This window comes from Carettochelys insculpta, chromosome 11, assembly GCF_033958435.1.
Source record: "Carettochelys insculpta isolate YL-2023 chromosome 11, ASM3395843v1, whole genome shotgun sequence".
In the NCBI taxonomy this organism is placed as follows: domain Eukaryota; kingdom Metazoa; phylum Chordata; order Testudines; family Carettochelyidae; genus Carettochelys; species Carettochelys insculpta.
The window spans coordinates 48525526-48552139 of NC_134147.1; the positions used below are offsets into that span (position 1 = coordinate 48525526).

Below are 26614 nucleotides of genomic sequence, written 5' to 3' on the forward strand. Positions count from 1 at the left end.
AAAGGAAAGGGCTACCTTCCCAAACAGAGCAGACTAGCTGCAAACAGGTTATGGTGTAAAACCCAGGAAAAGACAAATGTTGGGTCATTAGTGTTCCTGGGGAAACAGAAAAATCAGGCAACGTTTCCCTGCCCTAGCCAGCCACGAGTCACCATGCCAGAGGCGGAAAGGAAAGAATGATTTAAAACACAGACTTGAGACTGTCTCTCAGCTTGATGTCAACCTTTTGATGGCTGCTGCCCGTGAAACGCCGAAGCCTCACAGGGGAGGCACGTTGGAAACCTGTCCCATGGCAATTGGTAACTTGTATTAGAAGAGGGGATTTAGCTAACACAGAAGTGGAATGCCTGAAGTTGCGCTTTGCTGGTTATTTTTGGGGTCATTTGGTTGCATGACTTTCCCTTGCAAGTTCAGCTCTGACTCAGTAATTTGTTTCTATGAAAAAGTAAACACTTTCTTTATGTTGCCCTCTGACCAGTCTTTGCCGTGCAGAACATGTGCGGTGTGTGTGCCAAAGTGAGCTGATACCTGTGGAGCTGGTTTCATTCTCCTGGGGGGCTGACCCAAAGAAGAGAACTTCAAGTGTGTGGCTCAGGAAAGACAGATCTGGGGAAGGCACAGGACTGGAACGGCTGTTGGGGTCAGTGGAGTAAGCAGGCTGGTGGGAGCAAGCGTGAGTCCCTCATGTGTGAGCTGGCTATGAGTGTTAGGGCTTTAAACCACCACAGCCAGCACTCAGGCACCCCAGGATGACAGAAGTGGCACAGCCAGACCCCCTTATGGGCGTGGGTGATCCCCAGAACATGACAATTGCTTGTCCTATTGCTACAGAAATAGAAGTCTTTGTGTTGACCATCCCACTACAAACCAGCCACAATTTCCTTGCTTTCCACTTGCAACTGAACTCAGCTGCTTTGAATGAAAACAGAAGTTACAGGCCTAACGTCATGAGTCTTGGCACTTTCACGGCAGGTCTGCAGTGGGAAAAGTATCAGGAATCCTGTTGTGGCATTTATGATGTATTGTTTCTGATCAGGATATAGGTAAATGGTATTTACACTGCACATACCACAACAGCTGCCAGCTCTTTCTGGGTAGGTGCAGCTGTGTTCCTGGGGTTAGACAAGAGAGAGAAAAGCCGGTAACCAGCAAGGGAAACTAAGAGGCAGGATGGAGAGGGCTGGAAGTTAAGCTCTCTGGTAGACATATGTCATCTTTAAACAAGAATCTTCAGGGTCTTACAGTTAGGGAGAAAGCAAATCCCAAGCAAATACAATAGTAGTGCAGCATTACACCTCAGAACAAACTAGCTCTCAGCTTCAGGAGCCGGTGCCACTATGGAAAACAGAAATCAACTCTAGGCAACACTTCTCAGCATGCTAAAAACTGTGAACATTATGTTATAAACAGTTTTAATGCATTATAGAGCCAGATACAACTGTTCCAAGTGTTTTTTCTAGGAGGATCTTGATCCCCTGTAACTGTTGGCTGATGGCTCTGTCACAAACAGGAGATTTCCCTGCATGATGTTGCATGCCCCTGTCTTCGACTGTCCATTAACATGTTACAGTGATTTGTCCCTTCCTAGCCTTCTTGAAAAAATCAGATGCTCTGGAGTTCTTGGGCAAAATCCGCAAGCACCGTGGTGTGGATGGAGGCTGTGCTGGTGGGAGATGCACCTCTGAAGAAGACAATGATGTTTTTGATGATACAAGCTTTGGGGTTAGTAGACTGCATGCTGCATATGAAGTTGAGGACTCGAATGACAACTTTACCATTGGAATGTGGATTGCTCCATTTGTTCCATTAAATGTTACTATGGTTCTTCATTTGTCTTAATTCACGTGGGGCTAGAAAAATGCAATCATAGAAGTGTCAGAAGGTAAGGCACCTTGAGAGAGCATCCACTCCAGCCCCCTATGCTGTGGCAGGACCAAGGAAACCTAGACCAACCCTGACAGTTGTTTGTCTAATCTGTTTTTTGCAGGATAGACACACTCTGTAACAACTTCAGATTAAGACCTTAAAACATAAGAACAGCCACACTGGGTCAGACCAAAGGTCCTTCTGGCCCAGTATCCTGTTTTCTAACAGACACTAATGTCTAATGCCCCAGAGGGAGTGAACAGAACAGGTAATCACAAAAGCGAACCCTCTCCTGACATCCATTTCCAACCTCTGACAAACAGAGGCCAGGGACACCATTCCCAGCTATCCCGGCTAATATCCATTGATGGACCTAACCTCCTGTACCTTTTTGGACCCTGTTAAAGTCTTGGTCTTCACAACCTCCTCTGACAAGTTGTTCCACAGGCCTCCCATGCACTGTGTGAAAAAAACTTCCTTTTGTAAGTTTTAAACCTGTTAGCCTCCTGAGGTCCCTTCCAGCCCTATGATTCTGTGAACCAATAATTTCACTTGTTGACTCCTAGTTCTTATGTTGTAGGAACTCATAAATAACTTTTCCTTATTCACTTTTTCCACACCAGTCATGATTTTATAGACCTCCGTCAGATCCCACCTTAATCTCCTTTTTTCTAAGGTGAAAATTCCAAGTCTTTAATCTTTCTTCATATGGCACCTGTTCCAAACCCCTAATCATTTGTGTTGGCTTTTACGGAACCTTTTCCAATACCAATATATATTTTAAATGAGGCGACCACATCCATACACAATATTCAAGCCATGGGCGTACCGTGTATTTATATGGAGGAAATGAGATATTCTCTGTCTTTTTCTCTATCCATTTTTTAATGATTCCTAGCACTCTGCCTTTTTTGATGGCTGCAGCACAGTGAGTGGCTGCTTTCACAGAACTATCCACAATGACTGCAAATCTCTCGAGTGGTTATAGCTAAAAAAGTCCCCATCCTTTTGTATGTATAGCTGGTTTTATTTCTTCCAATGTGCATTACTTTGGATTTATAGACATTAAAATTCACTTGCCATTCCGTTGCCCTTAGTTTCACTTAGTTTTGTGAGATCTCTTTGAAGCACTTCACAGTCTGCTTTGTTCTTAACGAGGGTGACCACTCATCCTGTTTTAGCTGGGACTGTCCTTTTTTTAAGCCTCCTGGAGAGCATCCCGACTTTTTTGTAAAAACAGGCTATTTGTCCCGTATGTTGCAAAGCAGGGGCCTGAATTTTAAAGAGACAGCGCTTTAAACAGCGGGGGCTGTGTGTTTAAAGAGCCGACTGGAGGAGGTTATGTGAGCTCTTTAAACAGATTGTTTAAACATGCTGTTGTCAGCAGCCCCCAGAGTGATCATAGAATTCTAGGGCTGGAAGGGATCTCAGGAGGTCATCTAGTCCAGCCCCCTGCCTAAAGCAGGATCAACCCCAACTAAGTCACCCCAGCCATGACTGTGTCAAGCCGGGACTTAAAAACCTCTAGGGATGGAGATTCTACCACCTATCTAGGTAATGCATTCCAATGCTTCACCACCCTCCTGGTGAAATAATTTTCCTTTATATCCAATCTACACCTCTTCCTCTGTAACTTCAGACCGTTGCTCTTGTTCTGCCATCTGTCACCACTGAAAACAGTCTCTATCCTCTTTAGAACCCACGTTCAGGAAGTTGAAAGCTGCTATCAAATCACCCCTCAGTCTTCTTTTCTGCAAACTAAATAAGCCTGAATCTCTCAGCCTCTCTTCATAGGTCATGTGCTCCAGCCCCTTAATCATTTTTGTAGCTCTCTGCTGAACCCACTCCAATGTGTCTACATCCCTTCTGTACTGGGGGTGGGGGGGGCAGAACTGGACGCAATACTCCAGATGTGGCCTCACCAGTGCCAAGTAGCAGGGAATAATAACTTCTCTAGATCTGCTAGAAATGCTTCTCCTAATGTACTCCAATATGCCATTAGCCTTCTTGGCTACAGGGGAACACTGTTGACTCATATCCAGCCTCTCATCCACTGTACCCATAGGTCCTTTTCTGCTGCACTGATGCTTAGCCAGTCAGTCCACAGCCTGTAACAGTGCTTGGGATTCTCCCGTCCCAAGTGCAGGACTCTGCCCTTGTCCTTGTTGAACCTCATCAGATTTCTTTTGGCTCAATCCACCAATGCATCCAGGTCCCTCTGGACCCTGTCCCTACCCTCCCATGCATGGAGGAGGGGCAAAGGTGTCAGCAGCCAGAGTCAGGTTGCCTGGCTGCTGTGCGTACTTTGCTCACGCTGCCTGAAAAGGACAAAGGAGGCTGTGTCTCAGCTAGTTTCCGACCCATCCCCCTCCACACTGCTGGCAGGTAATAGCTTCGGGATAGCGAGGGCAAGGCCCTATGGTAGGGAAAGAGGGGCACCCACTTGGGGAAAAACAGGGACAGCTGCTGGGAAGTTGCATGTAGCTTGGTAACCCACAGGCAGCACGAACAGGCAACTGGAGTCACGGGCAGCTGGACCCAGGCCAGGGGTTAGATAGGGGCCCATGCGTTTGGAGGAGTCCCATGAATAATTGGGGGACAGGGTTCAGGAGGGCACAGAGACAGGAAGGAGCGAATGAAGGTAAATCATGCAGGAGGGATGTTAGGGCAGGACTAACTCTTCTGGAGGCCAGGGCTATTAGATTTTGTGGGGTCACCTAGGATCTGGGGCAAGCACAAAATCATGGGTTCAGAATATGGGAGGGTTTGCTCTAGGCTGGGCCAGAAGGCTGGGGTGTGAGATGGCTGAGGGTGCTCCAGTTAGGAGTGCCTGCTCTGAGGGACAGCCTGGGATGAAGGCTTTGGGGTGCAGCAGCAGGGGGCTTCAGGCTGGGGCCCAGCAATTAGAAGTGTGGGAGGGGGCTCAGCCTGGCCCACTAACATATGGGGAGTAAAGGGGACAAGTGCTCAGGTCCCAAGGCAATTTAAAAGGGTCTGGGAGCCCCAAACCCTTTTAAATTGCTCGGGGAGTTGTGGCAGGTGGACCTCCCCCCTTTGGGAAGACTAATTCGCTGCTCCATTCTTTCTGTCTGTGCTTTCCCTCAAAGGCCAGAGCCACAGCCCCACTTCTTGAGCACAGGTGGGAAAAGGTGAAGTGGTGAGAAAAATAGATTTGGGGGGTAGGAAGTTTGGCCACTCCACTTTGCACAGGTGTTAATGGCTTAGAAAGGAAAAAAATTCTTTTTACAACATAATTCTTTTGGCATTTTGTAGCTATTGGAAACTGATCAATAATGTTTTTTTTAAAAATACCCTGTTACTTAACTAATTGGTGCATGGTAAATTAAAAGCTGAAAGAATCTTACCATAAATTCTGTTTCTTTGACTTTTCAATTAGAGTTGTTTTTCCAGATAAGTGATTTCCATCAAGTTCTAGCATTTGCTTGGGAAAGAGTATTTGAACTGTTAGGCTGTAGCTCTTATTTTACTCTGGCCCTGCCCTGGGGAATGGGAGAGCTCGCTAGGCCAGGAATGCTGATGGGAGAGGAAGGGGTGGCCCACAGGCAGCAACTCGGAAACAAACAGGTACCATATGGCCTAGGCATGGGCACCTCTGGGGTGGAGAGGGACAGCTGAGACCAGCAGTTAGATGGGAGGTCAAGTCACTGTTTGGGAGAAAGAAAGCCATAATGGGAGATTTCAGTGGGAGACTGCGAAAAGCAGCATCGAGCCAGGGGTGAGGATTTCCAAGCCTTGCAGTGCTGGACCTCTCATGGGGGCTTATACGTTACAAACTCTGAAAATCCTGTGTACAGAGTGGGGTATTAGAATGTAGGTGTGTTGTATATGGACTGGGGGCAGGTTGGAAGGTTTGGCAATGGGCTTGGCACAGCATGTATAGATATTAGAAGGTACGCTGTGCTGTATCGAATACAGTGCGGTATTGAAAGGTATCAGGTACAGAATAATACATTGTTTCACTCTGAAACTAGGGATATAATTTCTCTCTTGTAAATCCACCAACTGCAGTGAAATTAAATGGGGGTGCGGGTGGGGGAAGAGAGACTGGCCTAGGAGGTTTAATTCCCTTTTTATATTGCTGCAAAAATATAACATGGCTTACACTGTTCCAGAGCCCAGCCCCAGGGCTCCTCTTGTCTTGACTCCTGCTCCCTATCCCTGACTCCCGAACTCCCGCACACACACACACACCCTGCCCTGATTTCCAGCAGCTCACTCACATACCACAGCCCTCCCCCATGTACCCCCAGCCCCCTGCTCTGGCTCCCGCACCTGTCTCTGTCTCTCTCCTGCCAGACCTCACACTACCAGCCCACAGTCTGGAGGACAGAAAGATGAGGACGAGGCAGGAACTTCTGTAAAGCAATAACCACTTAATTGTAGATCTATATTTTAAATGTTTACCTATTTTTGTTATAATAATGCAGTACACCTTTTCAATGGGAGCTCGGTCAATGTTATTTTGAATGTTTGTACTGTATAGTTCTGATGGATTGCCACTGAACTCACGTAACTCCAAGCAATTTTACCAGGTGTCCTGTATTTCACATAGGGAAATATGGTCACCCTACTTTAACTATTTTGAACAGTTCAGTATCAACAAATTTTGCCACCTCACTATTTACCCACTTCTCCAGATCATTTATAAATAGGTTGAGTAGGATTGGTACCAGTACAGACCCCTTGGAGGAAGCCACTAGTTACCTCTCTCCTTGCATCACCTAGGGGCATTGGATAATCTGCAGTGATGAATGTACCCTTGTGCAGAAGGCCTCCACAAAGATGTAGGCAAAACTTGAGGCCTACTTAAGCTTACAAAGCAATAGCAGTGTTCAAGTCCTTCAATGACCTCCCTGAGCTTCGCCCCCTGTGAATCATGTTCTTCTCTACTCCAATGGTCTCTACTGAGCCATGCTCCAAATGGGATTCAATATTCCCTAACAAGCTAAAGCACAGTGTTTTTTCTGTTGTGGTAAAGGGATCTCTCATGACTAGTTTGTTAGGAATGGCAACTGATCTGGCAACTGTCCTTTGGAAAAAAATGTTTTGAGAGGAAAGCAACCAAAGTAATGCAAAGTCGGCCAGATTCTTGTTTGTTTGCCCAGTGTCACCCAGGTTGACAAAGGTACAGTAACTCTTTCACACCTGGCGTTCCATTATCTGGAACTTTCAGATAACTGGCATTTTAACCGCAAGTAAATGTTAGTTACATTTTCCATAAGTACAGTATAGTGGAAGTAAATACAAATAAATACAGCAAATACAGCGTAAGTTTACAATGTACAATACTACTGTTGTTGGTAAATAAAGTACTCTGCATACATTTCTGTTTGTTTCTTAGTATCTAATCTTGTTCTTTAGTGTTATGCATTGCTAGGTACACCTTTCTATTATCCAGAATATTTGAATATCCAGCAACCTCCCGGCCCCAGGGCTGCCAGGTATGAGTGTCTCTACTGTATGAGAGCAACCTAAAAATATGTCTTTCTTTTTGTTTCCCAAGGAAGAGTTCTTGCATTTTTATCTCTTTAGGAGCTTGTTACAGCGCCTTCACTACTCTGGGAAATATCAGGTATCTGGATAGCTATACCTAGATCTACATTTTAAAGACTGAAACAGTTTTTTTTTTCTTTTCATTTCTTCTATCAAGTCTGAACTATTAACTATTATGTGAAGTGACGCTGTAGATTTGTTGGTCCCGGGATACTGGCGATATGAGGTGGGTGAGAGACAACCTTTCACCTCACACAGAGCTCTTCTTCAGATCAGAAGCTCGTCTCTCTTGCCCACAACAGTTGGTCCAATAAAAGCTATTAGTCCCCCTCCCCCACCCCCCCCACCCCCTTGGAATTCTATTAACTGTCAGTTATTTTCACAGAGTTAAGCCAAAAGGGACCATCCATAATGGTCAGCTGCTCTGATCACCTATATAGCACTGGCTGTAAATTTTCATCCAACCAGTCTTGCACCATGGCAAATGACTGGTGTTTGCAGCACAGTCCTCAGTGCCAGTTTTCTAGGCTGATATTCAAACAGATTGAAGTCCCAGTTCTGATCATCCACAATAATGAATTTATTTGCATTCTTATTGGGCCCCCATTTCCAAGCCATCAGGGCATCACACATACAACTGAAAAATGACCAATTCCTCTTCAGTCAAGCAACTGACAACCGACTAGGCACAAACTGTGACAAGTATTCATTTTGTGATACAAGAAGGCACCCCGCCAATGGGGAGAGTGGGGGCAAAGTGTGCCGTTGCTCCCAGGCCCCACTGAAACTTTGCGGAGTGCTGTCACCGCTCTGCACGGGGGCTCTGAAGGAGAGTCGGGGGAGGGAGGGCAGGGCTGACTGCCCTAAGCCCTGCTCCCTCCACGCTTGGCCCCACCCCTTCTGGGGCAGGGATCCAGGCCCCCCCTCCCACCTTGCCCCCAGACACATGATGGCTGTCAGCATCGCTGCAAGGAAGCCCAGTCAGGCCAGGAGGTCTTATTGTGCTAGGTACTACACTGAGAGAAAAAGACAGAGCTCACACCCCGTGAGCCTACAACATAAAAGGATAAACACCAGGCAAAGGGTGGGGGAAGGGGTGTAACACAGGCAAAAGGATGGGGTGAGAGCTGGCACATCACATTAATGCCAAAACTTTTTTGTCTTTCCTGGATTTATGTATCTTATGAAAACCAGAGTCGGTAACTGTGGGCAGTCAGGGCTGCAGCAGGGGAGAGGAAGAGGGAGAGGAAAACTGAAAGGCAAAGATGTTAGGGGATGTGAGAAATCAGAAACGTAACAGGAATGAATACAAGGTTGGGAAGATGAATGCCTGTGGTCCGAGAGAGGGGCAGGACGGAGACACCATAGTAAACCTTTGATTTAATGGACTAATGCAGGGAAGGGGTGTCCATTAATGCTCAAAGTCCATTATATCTGTACGGTTGTACTGTATGATGATGCATTGATCTTCCCAGACCCTGGCTCGCTCCTGTCCTCTGCCCCACCTCTCCTGTCCCGTTCTTCCCCCACTCCTCCATCTCCCTCTCCCAATTACCAGGAGAGGAGCTGAATGCTGGCCTGGCTCCTTCCACCTCCTGCAGCTCTCAGCACTACAGCTCCTCTACCCCCTGGCTCCAAGCTGCCCACGGAAAGGCAAGAACGTAGCCACGCCCAGCCTGCCAGTGGGCAGCAGCCTCCGACACCATGGCTGCAGCTCACCGCACTGTAGGCAGCAGCAGCTGGGTGCCAATGTGAGCCATGCACGCAGGGCTGGCAGGGGAGAGCTTCTGTGCCCCACCACAGCCCCTCCGGCCCTGGTGGCCCCAACCACTGTGGCAGCTCCTTCATCCCCAACGGGGGCTCCAGCAAGTCTCCAGCATTTATTTGGGTGAGGCGCGGGGCAGGGGCTAGCAGACAGCCTCAATTATTTCCAAAGTCCGTTATATCGGGGTCCATTAAATCGAGGGTTTACCATAGTGGGAATGCTGCAAAGGAGGGGTGGGGAAAGGCCACATCACTAACTGTCTCTTTCCTGCCCAATGTTTTCAGACTCCGTTCCACCCAATGACAGAGTCTCAATCTGAGCCCACCATGATGGCACAGGTACTTTGCTTTTTTGCAGGCAGTTGGGCTTGTTGTATTGCTTTGGCCCAAGTGCGCTCTCTGGAGCACAGCTCACAGAGGTCTTTGCTGCAGCAGGAGAATTAAAAGCTGGCATGTTCCATAGACTCATCAAGCTAGGGCAGAGAAATGAAGCACTTGTAAAACAGAGGGCAAATCTTCTACACTGGTGCTCATGGGAGATTTTAACCAGAGAGAGAGAGAGACAGACACACACACACAGGAAGTGGTCAGCCTGAAAAACTGCCATCACATTTGCCATAACTACTGTGGGACCCTTCCAGTCAGCACAGGGAATGTTGGCAGTTCAGCAGTAACATCATCTGTGTACCTCAGGAAAAATTAGCAGGTTGTAAGGGTGATTATAATTAATTATAATCTCCCACTAGCACCAGGCCATGAGGCTTATCACCATTACTGCTTGGGATCACTTTTGCTGGTGGGCCATATTTATTTGTTTTTCCATCTCTCCTCTATCCCCCATATTTGTCTCATCCACCTGCTACAGCTGGTCTTTAAGATGGTAAATACTCTCAGGTTGGACACCAGTGTCCCAGTAAGTTGAGCACTTGGGCAGCTGCCCAGGAGAAATTCAGTTGCTGCCCAGCGGATTAGCAGCCCACAACTAGCTGCACAAGTTTCTATTGGTGATGCATATTAGCACATGCCTTGGTGCACATAACAAAATTTATTCTGCCCATGGATGGAAAAAAATTAGAGAGAACACTGATGGGGACAGACATTTATATCCCTGTTCGGCACCTAGAAATCTTGAGCCCAGCCTGGTAGCAGCTATAAGATCTTACTGCAGTGTAATTAGGCTTGCAAGGGCTAGCTTTCTAATCGGCAAATGTCAGTAAATAGGGATTTCACCCTATGCACACATGCTGATGAAAAATATCTCCAGTGACAACAGAAATTTGCAGACAAACAAAATAAGAAAAAATGTTTCTTGAGACCTTATTTAGAGTTTCATATGAGGATATTTACTTGGTTTATTTTGATATTTGATGTTGACAGTTTGTGTTTTGATAGTTATACAACTTTTGCTTTTTGAATATCAGTGTCTAGAGTTATTAAATAACTGTGTGCCTGTATAACTGCCATCAACTCTGAAAATTTAAACTGACAAAAAAAACTCAGTACCCATAATTTTGTGTGACTGAATATATGCATCTATAAAAATATTGCCTGTCAAAATTATAAGCAAAAATGGCATTTTTCCAAGCCTCCTAAGTATAATGTTACAGAACAATAATTTTCATTCATCAGCTTGTGTATCTGTTCTACCTCTACTTCAATGACATCTAGACATTGGAGAAGTTTTTTGGATAAATAGCTTATTTACCAAAACATGCTGTTTTGGGTTTACTGAATTCAAGTTGAATTAAGCAACTAATTTTGGTAAAAACATAATTATTAAAGAGTATAAAAGTACTGTGTTGCCATTTTCAAAAGGAAACATTTTGACTTTATGTTTCAAAATGTTATTGTGTTATAAATGGTTAAAAAAATTAAGGGAAAAGGGTGCCTGACAGTAAACAAAACATTCCATTCTACATGAAATAATTTTCCCATGTTTTAATTTCAGCAAGAAAAGCTTTAAAATGTTTGTGTAAATTTGATTCAAAACAATTTTCCCCCCAATTCTTTGGTTTGGATGTCAAATAAAAAAAAAATCTGTTATTTGCTCAGCCCTAGTGCCACTCTCCTGACATGAGGGGTCAATAGACTCAATTCTTGATTCTCCTTCGACTCCTCTTCTAAACCACAGGATTTCACTGCTTCCACCAACATAATTATCTGTCTGTGTTCCACTAGTCATCTACAACACGCAGCCCCTACAGAGAGGTCAGATATACGGCCTTACCACAATGAATAAATTTCATTCTCCTTGGGTTAACTATCTAGCCAATATCCAACTAGTCAAGTGCAAAGTAAAGGTCTGACTCTTCAAAAAAATGTAGGTTTCTATTCATTTCATTAACTTACAGGAGTCTTCACCATCACCTGTTACACCTGCAACTCATCTCTTTGATTGATGCCGAGCTGGTCTGAGGGGATGGATTCACTGCTGAAACACCCACGTGTGGTCAGAAGAAACCCAAAGAACATGGAGTAATCACTCTTCCAAAAGTAGAAGGACAAAGTAGCAGAACCTATGTGGAAGTTGTCTTGTCTGTATTAACTCTGATTAATAAAAGCATGAAATAAAAACTAAACACATCACTCACTGAGTCAAATAATACACACAAAAAGACACCAAGCTATTCCCTCCTGCCAGATCCCCAGCCACTTGCATTCTAACTGTATCTATAAAAAACCATGAATGCCCAGTAATGCATGTAGTAGGTTTAACTTTCACAGGTGATATACAAAACAAGTAAGTATTGTGGGGCTTTTTAAATCCACATGTAGATGTGACCTGTCTCCTTGCTAGCCATCAGCATCTCCATCTTACTCTCAATGAGGTTAATGAGGAGTTTTATTGTTATTTTGTTAGTGACATCAATTTTCTATTATCTTTACATGTCTGAGAAAGTTAACTCCTGGTTTACCAGCAAAAGCAGCCCTTAAGAGTCAGGGCTAGAGACTCCCATCCTTACGAGACTGCACGTCATGGTATAAAGACCACATGCTTTCCACACGCTGATAGAAATGGGACAGCTGCAGATGATTTCTTCATTCATTATTTGTGTTTTATAGGACTATTTACAGGTAATTACACATTTAGACATACGAGTCATAACCAGTCAATATTATATTCTGACAGTATTTAATTTCAAATGTTAGTAAAACAAAAACAAAACAAAAAGAAAACCTGGAACTGCGCCTTCAAAAGAGACTGCAGCATTTTTGAGTGATTAGGTTATCACAGAATGTGCATTTTTGGGACAGGACAGAAGAGTAGGAGTCTGCCAGCATGATCTGGGGGGAAAGTGGAGGAGAAGTAAAGGTTGGATTTCAAGTACTTCTATGAGGAATGGAACATTCTGCTCTGATTTCTGAATTTTATCCATTTTGTTTGTCAGTCTCCTCTAATGAAGTCAGTAATATAGACGTAATACCTTTTATCACCTTATAATTTATGACCAGTTTCCACATCAAACTCCATACCCCAAGGTATCATAGAGAGCAGGGACAAATTAAAAGATTATGGAGAAGAGGCTGTTGTAGGGTCTTTTACCCTGAAGCATTACAAAAAGTAAACTCTAATTAGGACCATATAGACAGAACTGAAATGATTCTGTTGAAGTAAGGGTGGGAGTAAAACAAGCATTGTTTGGTAACATGGAAAGGGTGGCCTGAAAAAATATATCACTTGGGTCAAAGCATCTCAGGTTCAAGCCCTCTATAAGTTAAAGAAGGGTGGAAATGACTGAAGGTGGGGTTTATATTACCTTACCCAGCAATCCATCACCTGTGACTTTTCCTCAAAACACTAGTTCCAGTTTCATAGTACAACTGCCTAAGTCTTTTGACTGGTAACTGGTGTTGAAGCACAAGACTTCTCTGTGTCTAGGTGGCTAACATTCAGCTTTATTGAATTCAATAAGGCAACAGATGAGCCCAACTGGACAAGAGTAAAACCAGGCCCAGCAAGGCTGCTTGATGCAGCTAACTCTAGTATTTTATACCCTTACGCAAACAAAGCCCAGTTGTCAGAGGCAATTAGTTAGAGAATCGTAAATCACTTCTCCAAGAGAAACCATTATCAGCAAAGAGGAAACAGGTACCGGGGAGCTGGAGGCTTAACTCCAAACAGTCCACTAACACATTCCATAGAGCTCATCTTCCCTGCCATTCCCAAACAGGTCAAGGAACGAACAGGCTCCTCTGTGCGTGCAGAAGTAAGGGATGTGAAGTGGCTTCTTATACAAGATGGTTTCCGCACTGGACACTCACGGAACGTGACTTCTTAGCACTTACCATTTGTGATAGCACTGGGGGGAAAAAAAGCATTCTATTATTCATGCATCCCACCTTTAGTAGAGAATATTAATCAAGCTATTAACAATAGTCCCAAGAAACTGGAGGTGACACAGAATCAGTTATGTTGTCATGACCAGAAATGTTAAATTGAAAGGAAAAGCAAGGAACGATAAGTATTTTTTCCATAGGAAAGAACAGGTAACAATATTGGGGGCAATCCTAGACCTGCGAACATCACAGGGAGATTTAAGTTCCTGTATGTCTACACAGATCTACTAGAATGGGGGTGAGGAACCTCTGGCCCAGGGCCTGGATGTGGTTTGTTAATTACTGGTAAATCACCAGAAGCTTTATTTATCTGAGCTCACCCACAAGCACGGCCACTCACAGGTCCCAGAAGCAGTGGTTCATCGGTTCCAGCAAACGAGAGCTGCAGGAAGTGATGTGAGCTGGGCCACTAGTGATTTTGAGAAGAGAACTAGACATTATTGAGCCTCACACGAAAATGGCTGCTAACCATTTAACCAAAGTTGTAGTGACTCATGTATCTAGTGCACAACATGGCCATATACATGTAATGAGAAGTCTCTGGTCTAGAGGTGATTAGGAAAAAAGAGTGTGGCACCCATTTGCAGACCAGCTCATGCCCGTTAAAAAGGAAGCTGCCTGGGGCCACTGCAGACATAAATGTGAAAGCTGTCCGAGGAAGTGGACCATACATCACAGTAAAGGGCACATATTTTAAAGCAGTGGTGCTCAACCAGAAGCATAGGGCCCTGGGGGACTGCAAGCAGGTTTGAGGAGGTTGCCAACCAGGGCCAGCATTAGACATGCTGGAGCCTAGAGAAGCAAGTCACAGTCCCATAACATGAGACTTAAGCTTATGGCCCTGATACGTCATCTAGAACTAGAGCCTGAGCAATGCAGCCACCATGGCATGGGGTCCCTATTTCTCTGCTTGCTACCTCCTAACACTGATCCAGGCCTTTAGATGCAAGAAACCAATGACTGTGGCACAGGCAGACCAGAAACTGTTTCCACCACCTTGGAGGGAGGAGCCTCAGAAAGTAAAAGGTTGAGAACCTCTTTTTTAAAACACAACGGCTACGGCTACACGTGAAGCCAACATCGAAATAGGCTATTTCGATGAATAACGTCTACACGTCCTCCAGGGCTGGCAACGTCGATGTTCAACTTCGACGTTGCGCGGCACCACATCGAAATAGGCGCTGCGAGGGAACGTCTACACGCCAAAGTAGCACACATCGAAATAAGGGTGCCAGGCACAGCTGCAGACAGGGTCACAGGGCGGACTCAACAGCAAGCCGCTCCCTTAAAGGGCCCCTCCCAGACACAGTTGCACTAAACAACACAAGATACACAGAGCTGACAACTGGTTGCAGACCCTGTGCCTGCAGCATGGATCCCCAGCTGCCACAGCAGCAGCCAGAAGCCCTGGGCTAAGGGCTGCTGCCCACGGTGACCATAGAGCCCCGCAGGGGCTGGAGAGAGAGCATCTCTCAACCCCCCAGCTGATGGCCGCCATGGAGGACCCGGCAATTTCGACGTTGCGGGACGCGGATCATCTACACGGTCCCTACTTCGACGTTGAACGTCGAAGTAAGGCGCTATTCCGATCCCCTCATGAGGTTAGTGACTTCGACGTCTCGCTGCCTAACGTCGAAGTTAACTTCAAAATAGCGCCCGACACGTGTAGCCGCGATGGGCGCTATTTCGAAGTTAGTGCCGCTACTTCGAAGTAGCGTGCACGTATAGACACAGCTAACGTGACTTTCATTTGTGGTGGTTCTGAAGAATGCACTGTATCCCACTTGGGCTGATTTCAAACAGCCTCACCAGTAGCGAGAATAACTTTCCTGGTGTGGTGCTGCCATGGCTGCTTTAATTGTGAATGACCCTTGAGAATGTTTTGTTTCAGGAGGCAGGGATCATTACTCAGATTTCAAAACACTCTGCTGTGCATGTGCTACAAGACAGGGACAAAATACAGTTTGGACATTGATGCCAATGCCAGGATCAACCCACTGCCAGCCTTTTTAAACCGGCTGGCTGTCATTCTGGGTGACTGACTTATCGGCCAGACAATGGTGAGCCTCACAAAGCCTTTCCAGAATAGATTTTAAACTACCACAATGAAATCATCTCTACAAGGGTGTTCCCCAGAGGCTTTCAGAAAATACAGTGGGAACTCACGACAACACTTTGGGGTGGTGGGAGAGAAGGGGTTTTGTGCCCAGAGCTAACCTACCTGCACAAAGCAGGCCGTTGAACCTACTGAGGCCTTTAGACTGCAATTTAATTTTTCAAGAAATAAATGCTGCTGAATGATGTGGATGTGAAAAATCACACGTAGCAAAGATGTTTCTTGCCTCATGAGTGGGAATGCCAAGCAGAATAGTGAAGTGCATATTTAATTATACCATTCTCTTAAATCACCTGAAAGCAGCTCCAGGGGTCCTCTGGGGGCATGCAGAGGCTCTAACGACACCCAACGCAAAGGCCGTGTCTACACAAGCGGCTTTTCCTGGCAAAACTGGGCTTTTGTCAGCAAAGATCACAGATCGTCTACACACAAAATGAGCTTTGCCAACAGCGTGTTGACAAAACCAGGCACATCTGCCAGCAGCACCATACCTCCCCCCATTCAGGTCTAAGGCCTCTCTTGACAGGGCTCTTTGAACAAAACAGCGGCGTAGACGCTCCAGGGCCCGTTTGTTGACAGACAGAGCTTCCAGTCCCGGGGGCAGCCCTGTTTGCAGAGCCTCGGGCCAGCTGTTCCGTTTTGCCCCGACAGCCTCCTGTTGCATTAAATAATGGCTCGCTGATGAATCTGGCACAACAAAGAGCGGCCAAGTAGCGCTCTAAAGACCAGCAAAATGGCGTATTCGGCGAGCTTTCCCGGGACGGGGCCACGTGGGCGTGTCCCACCGAATGCGCCATTTCCTAGTCTTTACTTGGCCGCTCTTTGTTCCGCCAGTGTCCGGACCAGCGCGGCTCCCTCTGCGCCTGGTGAATCCGCGTCAGACTGAAGCCTACGCTCCTGCTTCCGCGACGCGGCTGCCGACCCCATCCCCCTGCCTGCCCCCTGCCCCCTGCCGAGCCACCGCCGGGCGGGTGGTGGGGAGCTGGAGCGGAGGCAACTCGCGCCCGAGGCCTTCGGATGAAGTTCTGCGGCCCAGCGGCTGTCGAGACTCCGCCTGCGCTGCACGCGCGCCGGGAAAGGGGGGCGCTGGCAGCGTCCGGGGAGGACCCGGGCCGGGGGTCGGGACTGGGACTGGGGCTGCGCCTGCTGCCGGGCGGTGCTGAGCGGCCGGGGACGGTTAGCCCGGGAAGGGCCGTCGCCTGAGGGGCCGCGCGGGAATCCGCCCCACCCCCGCGCTCACGTCACGTCACGTCACGTGAGGGCCGCACGCTGCCTCGGGGCGTGTCTCCCGGGCCGGCCCCCCGCCGAGGGGCGGGCGGAGCGTGTGGACGCTGCGCGCGGCGGAGGCGGTGCCGCGCCGCCTGGAGCGCTGAGAAGGGGACGGGAGGGCGCTCGGGCTGGGGAGTTTTCCCGTGAACCGGCCCAGCAGCCTCTTGCCGCAGAAGCCTTCGCACGGTGAGTCCCGGTCCCGGCTGGCCGTGCGCCCTTGCCGTGACGAGTTACCGGCCTGGGCGGTCTCTCCGCCCGCAGCTCCCCTGGGGTGCTGGGCGCCCGTGGCGGGGAAAGTGCAGCGGGCGGTTGCAGTTCGTAGGGAGAAGAAGGTGGTGCCTGCCCTGCACACGCGGGATTTTGCGCGGCTGAGCTAGTTTCTGCTCAGTGGGAGCCAGTCCCCTGGTGGTTTTACAGTTCGTTCTGTTGCACAAATTACCACCTTAACAGCAAAACCCCCAGTCCTGTTCACGGGGAAGCGCTAGTCTAAACTGGCAAGTCGCCAGTGAAAATGCTGCTACGGGGGATGCGCCCCCAGATTTTTCATTCGTGCCATCTGTTCTCAGAGCTTCCGGCCGTCTCAGATGGACCAGTGGAACAGGCGTGGGAATTTCGGGAGCTCTGTTGGCGGGGATGTGAACCCCGATCTCAGAGCTGAAAGGCGGACCGCCTCCTTTAACGTGGAAAAGCTCACTGCCATATTGGATGGAGGTGCTGACAACACCAGCACACGGAGGACAGTGGGTGAGTGTGCTTTAAAGGATTTGATGCTTTCTGGTAGGGATGTTAAAAGTTGACTAGGTAATGGGTACAGGCTAGGGCAGCCCCCCACACCCGCCTGCCACGGGCAGGGCGTTCCTCTAGCCCTGCAAGAATGTTGTGGGCTGCTGCAGATGGGTGTTGTACTGGAGCACCCCTCACCTGCAGCCATGGGTAGGGATGAGTCAGGTGTGCTGGAGCAGCCCCCACCCCAAGGCACCATGATCGGGGGTGCTCCAGCCCCACCAGAGCAGCCTCTTTTCTGCAATGGGGGTGCACACTCCAGCTCAGGTGGGCAGGTGCAGCTCCTCACTCACCCTCCTACAACTTATTTAATCAGATAGAGTTTAACCATACAGTTTCCCTTGCTTTGATTCTTGCAATTATCTCTGGCAGGACAATTAACATCCCCCTACCCCCTCATCCCCCTCCTTCTGTGCTATGTATTTGATTTGTCAGTTTTTATTGCCATTTTTTTTTTGGTCCTCTGTACTTATAAATGTCAGTCTATATTGGAAATGAGATTGATCTGATGAAGTGGGTCTGTCCCACAAAAGTTCATCTCCAAGTAAATTATGTTGTTAGTCTTTAAAGTGCTACATTTCTGGTTTTTTGTTTTGTTGGAGTACAGACTAACACTGCTACCTCTCTGGTAGAGTTTAACCAGTTAACCAATTAAACAGGATTTTACGTCCCTACTTTCTGGATCAGAGAAGCACTTCTATATCCCTGTTACGTCTGCTGCTTCTCTGTAGTGGCACCTCAGAAAGCCAGCAAAGAACCTGCTCCTGAACTCAAGCAATAAAAAAAAATTAAAGCAAAGGAAATACTGTACATAAGGAGCTCTCAGAAGGAGAATAGCTTGGGGTCAGTCATAAGTCAGTCTAATTAACATAAGTCAGTCTAATTCCCATGGAGCCACGCTCATTTACTTTTTTGCCCCCCCTTTCCTGCTCCAATCTCTGAGTAGCTTCCTAGGGTGCAATAAATTAGACAAGATGTATAATTAAGGCTGGGATTTTGTCATCAGCATTTTTAGAAGTCACAGGCAGATCATGGACAATCAAGAAAAAATAATGAAAAAAAAATCATGGAAAAAAAAATCATAAAAAAAAAAAAAAAAGCCTGTGACCCTTCCTGTATTTTTTTTACTAAAAATATCCATGATGAAATGTGAAGAGATTGGGCAGCTGCAGGGTGGCTGGGAGCCCCAAGGTACCCATCACGGCTCAGAATTCCATGGTCTCCCTACCCTTGCCATGGTGCTCAAGGGACTGCAGAGGTTCTCCTGTCCCTGCCACAGCAGCCAAGGGACCGTGAGGTACCCCCCACTATCCATGGCAGCTTGGAGTTTGGGTCCTGCTGCCTCAGGCAGTGGGGATACCTCACAGCTCCCTGCTCCTCTGAGAAGTGGCAGGACCCTGCAGCTCCTGCATGCCTGAGCTGAAGTCAGGGAGGTCTTTGCATGAGATTCTGTGACTTCTGCAACCTCCATGACAAAATCGTGGCCTTATATATAACATTGTAACAAAATACAGAAAGCAGGAAAAACAGTTAATTGGAAATATAGTAAGCCAGGGTTTAATTTGAACTTCATCCCCTGTTCCTTTTGTCACTAGGTGGAAAGACTGGTTTGTAATCTACACACCTACTACACATACCCCATTCGAAGTATCCTTTTTACTTAGCTTACAGGAAACATTTCTTTTAGGCTCACTTGCTTTTTTTAATGCTCCTTTCTTCATGCCCAGGAGCGTGAGCAGTGACACAGCAATGTTTCCTGCTGTAAGTGAGCACTTGAAAGTATGCTATGATTCCCAGTGCAGTTCTGTTTAATCTGTTAACACCAAGGTGCAGGAAAATTGAATTTTGCAGCTCTCTTAAGAGAATTCTCACAACCAGTGTCTGTCCTGCAGTACACAGCGTATGTTCTGCATCAGATATTGCACATCAGTGTGGAAGCAGGAGTCTGCAGTTCATGAAATAAAGTGTAGTTTTAAAAAAGTCACAACTGAGACGGTGTGCATGAATTTAAGGTTGGAGTCCGAAATCCTTCTCCACCAGTCCCCACAGGTACAAAACAGCAGAACCACTGTGGTCCAAGTGCCTGAGTGTGTATGGAAGAGACACGTAGGAGGAGTTCATGTGCCCTACACACCATGGCAGCTGAGGGAGCAGAGAGGAAGAGTGGTAGGTTTGCTTAGCAATAAACTGAATGAAAAGAGAAGGGAAGGGAAGGGAGGGTAAAAGGGGCAGCTGTGTAGGGAAAACTGAGATGCAGTAATTGCAAGGGAGAGCAGTGGTCTCCAGTTACAGTGGGGAAGAAGGTCAAGGTTGGATATCAGGAGAAACTATTTCACTAGAAGGATGATGAAGCACTGGAATGGAGTTGCCTTGGGAGGTGGTGGAATCTCCATCCTTAGATGTTTTTAAGGTGAGGCCTCACAAAGCCCTGGCTGGGATGATTTAGTTGGCCTGGCATTGCTTTGAGCAGGGGGTGGAACTGGATGACCTCCTGAGGTATTTTTCCAACCCTAATCTTTTGATTCTATGAGTGCGTTGGAGCAAACAGCCTGTCAGCACAGAGCAGAGATAGTCCTGTCAGAATGTCCAAAGGTCTCTGCTTTAGCAGCTCTAACCAGTTCAGGTCTCTGTTTGGCTCCTCTTTGCAGTTGCATTTGAAACTGTAATGAAGGACAGAGATTCATAACTCCAGCCTGTGCATCTGTTTCACAATAACTGTCAAGTTCAGAACGTCACAAGTGTTCATAAAAAACCATACTCCACACATTGTGATACATAACTCACATTATGCAACGGGTTGATTCAATTGCTTATTCTTTAGGGTTCAGACCAATGTTCCCTGTAATCTGTGCACTTTTGCGACCACTCAGGAGAGATTCAAAAGCTGTCCAGCTAATTAGAGGCACCCACAGCTAGTTTTTTTGTTTCTACTGGTGGTGCACATTTTCACATCTCAGTGCATGTAATTTATTCTGCATGTAGATGGAAAGGATAAGAGGGAACATTGGTTCAGACCCCTGTTCTTTCCTGACAGTGTTGGGACACTAACGGTCGCACATCCTAAAGTCGGTGTAATATTACAGGGGCTTCTGGGCATAGCTAAGAAAACCAATCCTGAACAAATTGCTTAGAACCGGGCCGCTTGCAGTCCAGGCGATGATCTCCTTTTCACTGAGACAAATCAAGCCAGCCACAAAAATACCTCTGCCAGCTACACTGGACAGCCAGAAGCCATACGTGAAAACCCACAGATTCTCCAGCTGCTCCTAATGCTCAGACCAGCAACCTTCCTACTCAGGAGAAAGGCTATGAAAGCCTATTTCACCAAATCCACACAGATTTTTCCAGCCCCCAAAGGGGCCAACCGCATTCCCAGGTCAATATATACTTAGATCTTACCCAAAATAGCATGCTATGCCAATCCCTTGGAATCTAAAATTTAAAGGTTCATGAATAGAGAAAGAAAGGATAGAGGGAGTGTGATGGGGTTCAGAGGTCCCCCTGCACTGCACCCTGTCTGCTGGCAGGATTGACTCTCACTCAGCAGGTAGAACAGAAGGTTTATTAGGCAACAGATGCCCAGTTTCTCACAGAAGCGACAGCACAGCAGCCAGAGACAGTCCTTCCAACCCGTCCTGGGGAGAAGACCCCGAGGGGTGCCCCTCTGGGGTGTAGCTTTCCCCCTCCTCAGGCTGGCTGCCTTCCAGCTCCTCTTTCCCCAGCTTCTAACTGCCGCCCCCAATTCAAAACTCAGCTCAGCTCCTCCCTCCTCTTTGTTCAGGGCAGAGGTGTTACCTGCCAGTTGTAGCCCCAGGGTCATCCTTAGCCACTGGGAGCTGCTGCTTGCCTCAGACATCCAGCCTGACTCTCACATGCACTCCCCCCACTCCATCACAGGGAGAGAGAAACATTGTTGAAGTGGTATGTTGCGTACATTAATTAAAACTGTTGATGCAGGCCAGCAGTGTTACGTGCTGATTTCGTGAAAGTCTATGAAAATACACCCCGTGAGGGATAGGTTCCAGCCCACATAGGCTTAGTTCATGAGGATGGAGAACAAAGATGGTCACTGCCAGAGCCATCTAGTGGAGGGAGAAATTTATTTCTTCTTCCATAGGCGATGGAGGGTCACCTCATCAGCTGGCCTGCCATGGCATTTTGCCAGTGGTGGCTGGGCTCACCGGCACGTCCCAGTCCATTTCCATAAAATGTGGAATGGAAGTCTGGGTATCTGGTCTCTGTTCCTTTGTTCAGCTCTTGTCACCATATTGGGGAGGTGATCGCTCCTCCCACTGTGAATCTCAGCACTAAAACATTCTAGTTCTGGTATAAAGCCAATATCTGTGGCTTTACAAACAAATATGGCACAGATATACAAGTAGCATAAACAGATTCAGGGTGCCCCTTCCCAACTTTCGTTAGACAACTAACTTGGCCCACTTGGCACTAGATTTGGTGCAAACCTAGTACAGTGATCACAGAAATGTTTTCTTATTTAATTTAAAAATCCACTAATGTCACAAGTGGTTCTGAACCACCAGACTGCATGTGGCCCGCTCAGCTGTGTGATTAAAGCCCACAGGTGTACTGGGGTCTGCCAGGGCGGGGTTGCTAGTCCACCTCGAGTGGCAGGAGTCTGGCGTCAGAGCTGCCTGCCAGCCCTTTGGAATCAGGGGTCTGGGGTCACCTGGGTTTGGGAGCTTGGGCTCTGGGTACCAAGGCAGTCTGCTCCACAGGCTCCATGGGACAGTATTAGGGCTGCCTGCCCTGCATGAGCCAGGGCTATGGCAGCCTCCCAGCATTACAGGGTGCAGGGTCTGGGGCTCCTGGCCAGGCCTGAAAGCTCTGAGGGATGGGACAGTCACCCAGACCCCACCTGGGGCAGCTGCACAGCAGAGGTCTGGCTTCTGAGCAGCTGCCTGGCCAGGCACAGCAGGGGTCCAGGCAGCCACTGCGCCCCATGGGGTCCAATGCTGACGATGGCCTTCGCAAGCTCTGAGGCAGCCAGGCAGTCATCCTCACGCAGCAAACATCCAGGGCTGAGGCTGTCACTGCCCTGCCACGCTGGCTGTGCGGCCCAAGTGGAGAGCCACTGTCCTAATTACAAGCACGTAACTGACTTGGCTGATCCCACCTCCAAGCTGTCTGTGCAGTAGGGTATCCCAGAATGCATTGCTCCACTCCATACACATCTCCTGGGCAGTGCTCCCCTCCTGAGACTATATGGGACAGCGGCCGGGGGAGTCCCAGAGTGCACTGATACAAAGACAGTGAAGCAGCCTGGCCGGTGTAAGCCCACACAGTGGGATATATAGTTGTATTACAGCATGGGCCCAATACGATGCTGTAACCAACCAGCCTTGGGTTCCCCAGAAACAAGGCTGCATCCAGAAGGTGAGTGCTATATTTGGTTTATTGAAAGCACGTGACACCCGCGACGGGAGCCCTGGAGACGCCGCAGTCACCGGTGGGGGAAAACCCGACGCGTCGGAGCTTCGCTCAGGGGCCGTGTCTACACTAGCCCCAAACTTCGAAATGGCCACGCAAATGGCCATTCTGAAGTTTACTAATGAAGCGCTGAAATGCATATTCAGCACCTCATCAGCATGCGGGCGGCTGTGGCACTTCGAAATTGACGCGGCTCACCACCGCGTGGCTCGTCCAGATGGGACTCCTTTTCGAAAGGACCCCGCCTACTTCAAAGTCCCCTTATTCCCATCTGTTCATGGGACTTTGAAGTAGGCGGGGTCCTTTCGAAAAGGAGTCCCATCTGGACGAGCCACGCGGTGGTGAGCCGCGTCAATTTCGAAGTGCCACGGCTGCCTGCATGCTAATGAGGCGCTGAATATGTATGAGCTTCATTAGTAAACTTCGAAATGGCCATTTGCGTGGCCATTTCGAAGTTTGGGGCTAGTGTAGACATAGCCAGGGAGAGGCTCTGTAACAGGCCTCCTAACACTAGCTGATAAAACTCAACTCATTAACATAAAATTGCCTATGCATTCCTATCACTATCTTTTTTGGCCTACTGCCAGCATAGCCTTGAAGTTTTGGCAAGCGCGCTTCGTTTTGCAGGTGTTGCCATGGCAGGGTCAGTTGTTTTGCAGCTTTTCACCTTGCACAGACTGGCCTGTTTGGAATTCTCCTGAGGATTCGCAGAGGGGTCGGACTGTACTCTTGACCGTTACAAAATCTTCTCGCACCCTACAGATGCCATGTGGTAGCCATGTCAAATGAGCAAGTCATGACCAGGTCACCATACCACTTGTATTCACTATGAAGCCAGGTCTCTGCAGCAAGCCCAGCAACAGACAGAACCTGCATATCAGTGCCAAGGAGGAGGCCAAGGGCGGGAGAATGTGTGGCTGGAGGAAGTTTCTGGCCTTGTTATGCCAAAGCGGACTAGAAACCGCTGGCTGTTCGTAAGCTGTGAAGGGAAGAGAGGGATTCTGTAAGTCTCATGAGGGCAACTCTTGATGACACAGCAGTGGCTCACCTGAAATAGAGGCTGGGACCAGGGTTGTCTGCAGAGGCTTTCCCGATGACCAGCCGACGCCATGATAAAGCTCCCTGAGGCTGCAGCCACACACAGCTCAGGGTTTGCTGAGAGACTGATCATGAGTGGGCAGGGGTAGCCAAACTGTGCTATCGCAGAGCATGCTCTTCTGTTTTACAGAGGCGGTTATCCGTGGTGACCCTGTCTTTAGCAGAGAAAACCAATACTTCCAGAGCCAGAACGAGAGGTATGAAGCAGCAGTCAGAAAGGCTGTTCACCTCAAGGAAAAGATGAATCAAATGGGATGGACTGAAAACGGGCCTGAACACCAGTACTGCTATAGGTAATGAATTCAGTATTGTTAATACTGTTTTTAAAAAAATCTGCTTAAATCACACACTCCTTAGGTGAGCGGCTGGAGGGTGCAGCTGTTAATGGACTGGTTCACAGGGCTGCCCACACAAACATGCTCTAGGTTTTTACATGAGCGCTGTACCTGGGAGAAGAGAAAAAACATTGGTATAACACTGCAAGGGAACACTCAAGAAGTAGCATACAGCTGCTCCTGCAGAACGTCGTCACGCAGCATGCTATAAATGACAGCCAACACAGCTTACTGCCCCTGCCCTTTCATGCACACACCCTTCCCATGGCAGCTGCCTGGAAGAACTCAGGCTAGACTCCAAACCCATGTGATCCTGTTAACCATTCCACAAGGACACCCAGCAACACATTCAAAATGCTGAGTTAAAATAGAGTGGGAGGCAAGCACATACCAGAAAGGTGGTGCCGTGAGACATGGAATGAGAACAGCTGAAGACCAAGAAAGCTGCCCCAGCTGAATTGCTAACTCTCTTCCATATGAGAAAAGGCCACCAGTCTGACAATCTGATGATGTGGTTCACAGGAAGTCACTGCAGCTCAGCTTTTGAATTCATGAAAAATGCAGTGAATTCACAAAGTTCTTGGATAAGTTCCACTTCTAATAAGAAAAATAATGGGTTTGTGTATTTAGTTATATGCATAAAGGGGGAAAGCTGCTATCCTGGACTCTAGGTGCCTTTGGTACAATTTTTAAATGCAATGATAAAATGTCCAGCGGCTTTCCTCAAATGTGAAAATAGCTAACCTGCAATAAAATGGGAGACAATCAGCATCCTACTAACCCACCCCACCCGCTTTCATTATGTCCCTCTCCCAGTGATGTCAATGGGAAAAGTCATGTGCTTCAGGTGAAGCATGTGCATAAATGCTTTATTGAAACTGGGCCAGAATGCAGTGTACCTTGCAGGAGGACCAAATTCCTACCCTACATCTTGTATATAATCCACATCAGAAGGCAAGTTCTTAAAAGAGCCCAGTGGCTCACTGTATTGGAGACCGTGAAATAATAGCAAATGTCTCTAAAAACTGTTTTGAAAATCATTTTAAATGTGTCTTTCTAGCTAGCTAAAGAGTTACTAAGTGTATCATTGCTACGCAGTGCAGTTTTCTTTTAAACACTTTTGCACACAGTTCTTCCCTCCTAACCGCCAAACCCAGGTGATCTTGAAGCTCTTTGAGGTCCTGTATAACAGGAAGGAGATGATCGTTTATTAAAGAGAGCAGCAGTCCATCACTTCTTAACAGAGGTGCCTGTGATGGCACTGCAGTAAAACAAGGGTTTGCGAATAATATACAGAGAATGATCAAAACTGGTCAACTCCACTGAGCAAAATGTTTCCATGTGACAAAAAGTGAGCTGCCTTCTGTGCAGAGGAAGATACTGCTCACTTCCTCCGTTTTATATATTAAAAAAAAAATTACCATGTGCCACTGAAAGGACATTATCTGAGTTCCTGTGGGCTGTGAAATCTCTGAATGCGCCATGCTGGAATGGCATTGTGCAGTTGAGCCAGCTGGCCTAGCATCAGGAAAACTGACTATCAAGTTTTGTTTTTTTTTTTAAAAAAAAAAGCAAGCCCATTCAGAGTTATCTAAGCCCTTAGTGACAGTGGCCGTTCAGTACATTCCAGCTCAAATCAGCAATATCCAGTGTTTTTCTTGTGATTTAAATAGAAGGAAGAAGAGGGAAAGGAGATGAAAAGGTTAATAAAAATCAAAGACAGTTTAGGGCTGGATGGTGTGTTAGAACCTCACTTCAACTTTGGTAAGCTGATCCAAAAGGAAAAAACACCTTTCCACATTACCAGTTAAACGACAAAGGAGGTGTAATCCTCAAACAAATGACTCTCAAACAAGGTATGCTACGAAAAACAAAATGCAACCATCCTTGAAGGACTATTTTGTTGCACTATTTGTGTAGATGTGTTTTATTACAAAAGTAGTGCAAAAGCTTGGTAACAGTGGGGAGCTCAGAACTGATATGTGGAATTTTTTTTTAAAATGCCTTACACATTTGCACTGTTGCATTAACAATATTCTTGGAACTAATCACCCATAAGGAACACTGTACATATAATCCTTGC

General features: G+C 47.3%; 2 protein-coding genes across 3 annotated transcripts in view; both read left to right on the forward strand.

Moving 5' to 3' along the window:
- The window catches only part of FAM107A (family with sequence similarity 107 member A), a 59863-nt gene extending 47722 nt beyond the window's left edge, over window positions 1-12141 (forward strand). Inside the window, exon 4 of the mRNA XM_075005647.1 lies at window positions 11496-12141. Coding sequence (XP_074861748.1) covers window positions 11496-11543 — 48 coding nt within the window. The 3' untranslated portion in view covers window positions 11544-12141. The remainder of the gene's footprint in view (window positions 1-11495) is intronic.
- Window positions 12142-16625: 4484 nt separating this feature from the next.
- Window positions 16626-26614, forward strand: part of ACOX2 (acyl-CoA oxidase 2) — a 37721-nt gene continuing 27732 nt past the window's right edge. The window contains exons 1-3 of one of the 2 annotated variants that reach the window (XM_075005300.1): window positions 16626-17053; window positions 17434-17611; window positions 24327-24489. In XM_075005300.1, coding sequence (XP_074861401.1) covers window positions 17452-17611; window positions 24327-24489 — 323 coding nt within the window. In that variant the 5' untranslated portion in view covers window positions 16626-17053; window positions 17434-17451. The remainder of the gene's footprint in view (window positions 17054-17433; window positions 17612-24326; window positions 24490-26614) is intronic. The other variant, XM_075005299.1, reaches the window with a different exon arrangement.